General features: G+C 41.1%; 1 protein-coding gene across 1 annotated transcript; it reads left to right on the top strand.

Annotated features, from left to right (window-relative positions):
* Positions 1-1,062: 1,062 nt before the first annotated feature.
* LOC106644928 (lisH domain-containing protein ARMC9) lies at positions 1,063-4,625 on the top strand. The gene is made up of 13 exons (XM_089588839.1): positions 1,063-1,128; positions 1,204-1,333; positions 1,404-1,480; positions 1,648-1,869; positions 1,957-1,966; positions 2,446-2,551; positions 2,622-2,964; positions 3,092-3,268; positions 3,341-3,592; positions 3,718-4,020; positions 4,090-4,217; positions 4,284-4,371; positions 4,443-4,625. Exons 1-13 carry the CDS (start codon positions 1,063-1,065, stop codon positions 4,623-4,625), a joined length of 2,085 nt encoding a protein of 694 aa, XP_089444965.1.
* The last annotated feature ends 3,426 nt before the right edge of the window (positions 4,626-8,051 follow it).

Here is an 8,051-nt window from a genome sequence, read left to right as displayed (position 1 = left end):
AGCTTAGTGGCGTCGGCGCGGTCGTTTAAATGTTCGGAGAGAGCGCTCCGATGCTGCCCCGATCGGCACGGATGAACTGACCAAACGTATCGCACTGGGCGGGAAGTACAATTTCGTAACCCAAATAAAAAGAGGTGCGCGTGAATGGGCCCGTGTATACTGCACTTACCTGTACTGGTAGGCTTCCCCCTTCGAAGGGTTGATTTTTCAAATGGGCGCGTAACGCTTATTCAACTGTCAAGTGACTGCAGTGCTGACTGCAGATCAGGAGTATAGTCATCACGGTTGAGAAATGTTAAAGAGAGCGTCAGTCCCCGCGTGGTCTTGCTCTTTTCCTTCTTCTTCCTCTTCGGAGGTGGAGGAAAAGTCAATTAGGCAGCGCGCATAGCATAATACAAGCACGTGAGAACGGGGCCATGTCACTTGGAGAAAATACGCTCAACCGGAGAGTAATATACACGCATACTTGGTTTTTTTTTTTTTTTTTTTTTTTTTTTAATTTTTTTACCTCCACCTGTAATGCCTTCCGTTATATTGTAAGATGCGACGGTTGCATTGAAGTAGACGGAAAACGCTACTTCTCGGACTACAATAGTTTGTTCGTAGGTATGAGGAATTCCTTTGAAAGATTTCAAAGTAATTGTTCCGATTCCCATTACAATTGGGCGCAGATACTTTAAATCTTACCGCCTTGTCACTCGCGTCGCCGCAACCCTGCCTACCTGCCATGTACCTACGTTGAACTACCTAGCGGTGCGATTGCATAGATACCAATGTTGTGTTTTCAATTTTCGATCGCTCTTCTCCTCTTTTTTATGGTGGACGACTGAAAGTGTCTTTTATCGTTGAATTCGGGAAATTAATGTTTTTTCGTTGATACGTTATCTGTGATTCCGCAAATGTTGAGGATAACATAGAAGGTAAGTTGATTTTCGTGTTTTAGTAAATGAATTTTTTATATTCTTAAGACAAAGGTTGAATACTTGATTGCCTAGTTTCTCAATTTCAGAACAACAATAATGGGATAGAAAATTCTGGTGCTTCGTTTGTACGATAAAAAATATGGATTTTAAGCAGCATGAACTACTGCTTTTGTTATTAGCTGGAGACTGGAGAAATTTTTTTCACGTAATGTTAACAATAATTCGAAGGAAACGCTAATTCTTAACGTCGAGCTTCACTTTTAAATTATTTCTTCTACAGATGTGGGATATATATTTTTCGGACGATTTCGAGAAAACTGTCACTTATCAAGTTATGACGCTAAAACTACGAGTACACTTTGCCATTTTGCCAATAAGAATCATTGATCTGCATCAACACATAAGTTGCGGTATGAACAATTATCTTTGATTTCCTTAAATATTTATATATTAATACATATTTTTTTGATCATTACTCAGGATTCCATGAATCCAGTGAAGTGTCAAAAATTTTGGAAAACGCAGCTCATCGGTTTAGTTTGACAAATTGCGAAATGGTATGTAGTATCGGTAATTGTGTTGATAATTTTTTTTTCATAACATATCTAACATATTATCCTTCTTATGAATATTTCGTATGTAGCTAAAGGTAGAGTTACGTGTGACAATGTTAGTAAATTGAGTACATTTAGCCTGTATTTTTCTAAATTAATAATTTATTAAGGATATGGATGGTGAAGAACGCAAAGATAGTATGAAACAACTCGAAGAATTCCTCAACTCTTGCGATGGACAGAAACTAGCCAGAATATCGAAATGCAGTTCAACATTATTCGCCTTGCCATATATTTCCAATCCATTTGAGGATGAATCCATGAAAAATATCTTCAGCATCGAATGGGTGGAAAATTTAATTAAAGATTTAGAAAAATTTGTGATCGATCAGGTAACCATTAATATTTTTTAAACCTCTGAATTTTAGAAATTCGTAGGCACGACTGTACTTTACAAGAGTGACTCATATTTTTTCTAGAGCGAACAGCGTACTTTTTTATTTTATTTGTAACACTAATTTTGAACTAGTAGGGTTCATGTATTTTACAAAAATCTGTTTTTTGTTCGGTGACTTTTAAAATTGATGTTTTACACCCGTATTCCTTGAGAAAAACTTATCGATCTCGTTAAAGCAAACTTTATTTGCTAAAAAATTTAATATTAAATTATACAAATAAATGTTATTTATCGAACATTGTTCTAACGCTTTAAACAACGAAAATAATTCAAGGTTGGCAAAATAATTTTCTTACTAATTTTTTTTATTTTGTTTTTTTTTTCAACATAATTTTTTTTCGCTCTAGTTAAAAATGTGTATCAGTCGTGCCCTATTATGTAAAATAGTTTCTTTGCTACTTTAATATGATACAATTATTTCATTAAAAAAAAAAAAAAAAAAAAAAAAACAAGAGTCCTTTGAACACACGGCATTCACTTTCCGATCTGATGAACGAATCCGTAAACACAGTACCCTGCACTGACAAAATAGTTCCGTCAGTCGCTAAAAATAGAGAGATTCAAAAGTGGATCACTGATCATCAACACGTAAATAACAGTAACAGTTTGTGCACAAAGTGAGTAATCAAATCTCACTATCGCATTATCCCCAATGAAAAGTAACATTTCTTTTTTTTTTTTATTCAGAGGTACGCAGACGCATTTTAGCTGTATCGGTAAATCTACCGATTTTTCTATGATAAATGATGATATTTTTGCTGAGCCAAAGAAACAAACCGCTTTACGCGAGAATGAGCTCACTTCAACGAAAGAAAAGTTATTTAAAGTTTACAAGCACTATAAAAAATTGAGGTTTAAATTTCACCAATTGCACGAAGACTACCAAAAAATCAACAAAATCGCCGAAGAATTAACCGTTGCCCTAGAAAGTTCTGTACAAGGCCAACCAGTACATTTTGATACGATTATGCAAACTTGCTTAAAAATCTTTCCCGACAGATTTCACAGAGAAGTACAGACTGATTCCGAGGCAAGCTATCATAAACACTAACTTTTTTCCTTTATTTTTTTTTTTTTAAATATGTACTGACTCAAAACCCTTCACATACGTGGCAAAAAATATCAAGACATTTAATACCAATTTAAATTATTTGTAGGACACAAGTATAGATTTGCAAGAGGAGACGATTAAAGATATTTTTATAAAAAACGAAAAAACAAATACGGATCAAATTTTAGTGCCAGCCAAGTTATTAGACTATAAAAAAATAAAACTACATTTGCAATGTGAAAGTGTGAGAGTCAAAGGATTACTACTTCAAGCTTTACGCCAAGTACGTCACTTTTCATCCATAATAATTTCGTTAAAAAACTCATTAAATTTTTATGCATGCATTTTGCCGCAGAAAATTACGTTAAACAGTTTGGAGCACAGAAACGATACCATAAGCGAGTACGTGAATAACGATTTATTAGGAATATGCGGGAATTTATCCGATAGCAATGAAAGCGATGTATTAAGTCGGATTTTGCAACCAATAGACTCGGGTGACAATCAAAATTTCATTCAACAATGCACCGCACGCCTTTTGAACGCAGTGGTATCGTTGAAAATAGGCCGAAATTATTTAACTTCTAGCCCAATCGCACTGAATGCGGTAAGATATGTACCCATATTTGTTTTATTCCGTTACGATGGTGTACGGATTATACTTATAGTTATTTCCCGACGAAAGTAAAGGAAAAAATAGCAACATGGACTTGGACTTGATTAATTTTGCAGATAATAAAATATTTGGATTCGAAACCAGGCGATTCGATAACCCTGAACATGCTGTTGGGCACACTCCAAAAAATGTCACTGAGAAAGCAGCAAAGAAACTACATGGTCGAGGCGAATCTAGTTGAGTGGCTCGTACATCACTTGAACGATGAGGATTTCAGAAAAGACGCGTACAGATTGGAATACGCTTGCGCGCTGCTGATGAACCTGTCGTTGAGGAGCGAAGCTCGACTCCGAGCCTCGCTGATTGCCCCCTTGCTTGTCTCGACAATGATAACTTTGTTGTCCCTAGATCACGCATCGGTAAATTTTTTTTGAAACATCGCATCGATTTTCTCGTGGAAAAAGTACCGATATTCTTTATTCGTACAGATACTACCATACGTAAATGGAGCATTGCAAAATTTTCTGCTGAACAACGAAGTTAACGAGGAGGCCAAGAAATTTCACTTTGAAAAGATTTTGGAGTACCGATGTACCAAGAGCACCGATGACACTAGGTAAATGGCTCCATGCTTGGCTATACTTATTTTACATCACACATCATGATGATGATTTTTGCGTAGAAATCACTTTTCTCACACGTTGAGGATCCACAGGAGGAAGAGCGAGGAGTGTTTATCGGACGATGATGAGTTATCGGACGAAGACGATGTGAGCACTCGATTATTTGGTGAAACTCGCGGCAAAACTCGAAATTTTAGTGGCCATAATTGTACTTTTAGGAAATATTCGACGTTTTGGAGAAGCAACTGGAAGAAAATGACCCTGTCCGAGTCGAGGCTGATGAATTTCAAGGTGATCAACTGTTGGCGCTGTCCTATGCGCTTTCGGCTTTTCTTTTGCAGTCGACGGATTTTTTTCACGAAAAAATCGAACAAACATCTACTGTACGCTCCTTCAGGTAAGAGGCTATACATAAGTATACTTACATGGAACACTCAATATTTAATCGGCAGTTGTTGCACCAATGTTTGTTGTAACTCGTTTAGAGAAAGCAAGATGGCGTATCTGTGAATGTGTACTTCTGGAAGCAAGCCCGTGTCGTTATCACCGGGATCCGGCCGCAATGTTATGTATGAGATTTTCGCAGCTTCGGCAAGGAAAAGTAGTGCAGCCGTGTCCTATTTTTTCACTGACCAATACGTAATGAACTGCGTGAGTATTTCTATGCCCTGATAAACTTTGTTGGGCGCGCCACAAATAATATCGAACATCTACTTTTATTGCAATTTTCACCACTGCGAGCTTTCACTTTTCTTGTGTGCTGATTTGCATCTTGCGATGATGTTATCAGTATTTTACATTTTTTTTTTTTAATATAACCAACTACTAACATGATTAAAAACTTTCTGATGAGAAAGTGGAATTAAAAACGTTTGTTACCAATTTACATTTGTAAGAGATGGAGATGCTCGATAAAGTTGAAAATTTTTAAACATGTACTCGAGATTAGAAATAATAAAGTTGTTTTTGCAAGGAGAAAGGCAGTTGGATTTGATTTCAAGAAAAAATTAAAACAACTTTAGATCGATGATTTTGTTGTTGTTGTATTTTTTATTAACAAATCATTGATATAAAACTAAAAGCCTAAGAATAGAGTAGTAACGTAATACATATTAAATTAAGAATACAATTTAATAAATATTCTCATGCGCTCAATCACAGCACGTAAACTTTACATTCGTTTTCCACATTTGTAGTTTTCAGGTCAAGTGTATACAGTAAAAAAAAAAAAAAATCAATTTTTACAAACTGAGTAAGAACCCATTTAAAGAATACATTTTTCATTTTACTTGTTTCCCGATGGATTCAATTTTTGTATATATAAATAAAAAAAAAAATACCGCTACTTATGCATGTTATCTATTGTAAGAATCGAAATGAAAAGAGACGGCCTTACGTGTAAAAATAATTTAATCAGTCCTCTCGTGAAAATCGTTGTTGTTGATCGTGTCATTTTTGGTTTCTCCATCACGAAACCTCGTGTAGTTTCGTCGTAAATGTAATATAAATTTCCACTTGCCGAGGACCCACAGTTAAGAGTATTAGATTGTGGTAGACTCACACGCTGGAGAGGAGAATTACGCCGAGTACCCGAGAAAAGGACTACCTCCGTGTCCACCGGAAAAACTAGACGCGCTCGAGTAGCTGCCGGGATAGCTGTGCGTGTAGCTCTGCAATGAAAAGGAAAAAAAAAAGAAAAAAATTATAATAACGGGTTTATAAGTACAAACTAGTGCGCGAGCGTGTACCGACCATGGAGCTCGGGGCTCCGGAGACGTAGGCAGGGTGTCCAGAGGGGCCGGACGCAAAGGCCGAGACTCGGCTGGCCTTGACGGGGTACGAGGGACCCGAGCCGAGAGCGAGACCTGCCCCGCTGGACGGGTGATAGCTCGGCGAGTGACCACCAGCTGGGCTCTCGCGGACGACGATGATCTTGCCTCCCATACCGGTGTTACCGGTGGCCCCGTAGCTCGAGACTAGGCGCATCGACGGGTAACTCTTGGTGTAGCCCAAACTCGACGGCCCAGCCCTGTAAAGCCACGTATTACACATATCTGCTCGCGTAACTATCACCGTCGTCTCCAGCCTCGCAAAGCTTACCCAGAGCTGAGGTAGTAACCGCTTGGACTGGCCACCGGGGCATGGGGAGCGCCGGCCGAGTAGTAGCCCGAGGGCGAGGAGGGAGAGGAGGCGGCAGCGATGAGGGAGGAAGCGGAGGGGGGCAGGTGGCTGGCGCTGGTGGAGGCGTCGCTGAACAAGCTCTTGATGGCTCCGAAGACGGACTGGTACTTGCTGGGGTAGCTGGAGGAGGAGGATGGTCCGCTGCTCATGAGGTAGGTCTTCATGTAGGGCATCATGGGCGGTAGGGGGGGCTGACCGTGGGCCTGGCCGTGGATGATGCCACCCGAGGAGTAATCCTCGGGCAGGGAGAAGCCGCTGGAGGTGGTCGGGTGGTGGCGGTGCCCGCTGCTGCTGCTGCTCCCCGGGTAATCGGCCACCGACAACGACGAGGACACGGATCCACTGAGACCGCTGGTACAAATACGATTGGCGTTAATTCAACATTTTCGATCGTATCTTTACAATGGTCTTTGCTTTATAATAACAACTTGAGGCCTCTGTAACTCAACAACTGTAGCAAATCACGTGATACGAGAAAAAACGTAACAATCATCACAAACGTAATAATATTGCATTTCGAGTAACGTGTATTTTGTCATTTTATTGGCCAAAAAGTGCCGGATAAAGATAAATTATAGGACGAAAATTACAACAAAAAAAATGCGATAATTTACGAATTAAAAATAGCACCATAAATTGAAAAAATATCAAGAGACCCACCCATACACAAGTAGGTTAAATATAGTAGAAGAAAAAAAAAAAAAAAAAAAAAAAAAAAATGCTGTGGAAAATAAAGATTGAGAAAAAAAAAATAAAAGTAATTCAGTTCCGGCACGTCTCGGGCAAAAGTCAGAGACTCCCTACGGATAATATTGGGAGTAGTCACCCGTGGGAGTAGCTCGTTGGCCGGGACGGCGCGTACTCCGGGAGCCCGGGACTGCCGGCGTAGTTGCCGAGATAACTGGCCGGCCTGCTCTGCTGATGGTACTCCAGATCACCAGCCCCGCTAGAGTAGGAAGGGTGCGGTTGCTGGTGGCCCTGATGGAACTCTTGGCTGCGATCGCCGTAGCTGCCAGAGAAGCCCCCGTTGCTCGAGTAGTCGCCCGAAGAAGCCGAGGAGGAGGAGGAGGAGGGGGCGCCAGAGGCCGCGTTCGCGGTGTAGTCCACGCTGCTGTACTGCACCTGCTGGCCGGGCGAGGACGGGTCGCCCGAGGACGACGAAGCGGAGCTCGAGGACGAGCCGGCGGGGTAAGTTGGGCGCAGAGAGTTGACGACAGCCTCGCTTCCGTACTTGCTCTTGTAGAAACTACCGCCGGTGCTGCCTGCCCCTCCCGTGCTGCTGCTACCACCGTTGGCGCTGGTCGCACGTGGATCGGCACTGTCAGCGGGGCAGGAGGGCAAAAACAATTTTAAATATCTCGGAGCGTGGATAATATGGCACACTCGCGTGGGTTGTTCTTCCTACCTGTCGCTCGTACTGTCGGTGGAGTAGCGCGAGTCGATTTTGGCGTAAGGCGAGCCACCGCTGCCGATATCGGCGTAGCTGCTCACGGGCTTCGCAGCTAGGTAGCCGTTGCCATGGTATTCGTAGTCCCTCATCAGCCCGCTCGGATTCGAGGAGTAAACTTTTCGAGGACAACAGACAATAAAAACAATACCTGGTTATATTTACGATCGCTTCCATCCTTCGGGGTGAAAGTCATCGG

This window comes from Copidosoma floridanum, unplaced genomic scaffold, assembly GCF_036245765.1.
Source record: "Copidosoma floridanum isolate Cflo_tuat_1 unplaced genomic scaffold, Cflo_Japanese_pri ptg000007l, whole genome shotgun sequence".
In the NCBI taxonomy this organism is placed as follows: domain Eukaryota; kingdom Metazoa; phylum Arthropoda; class Insecta; order Hymenoptera; family Encyrtidae; genus Copidosoma; species Copidosoma floridanum.
The sequence above is the reverse complement of the archived record's forward strand: the minus strand, read 5'-3'. Positions and strand labels throughout refer to the sequence as shown.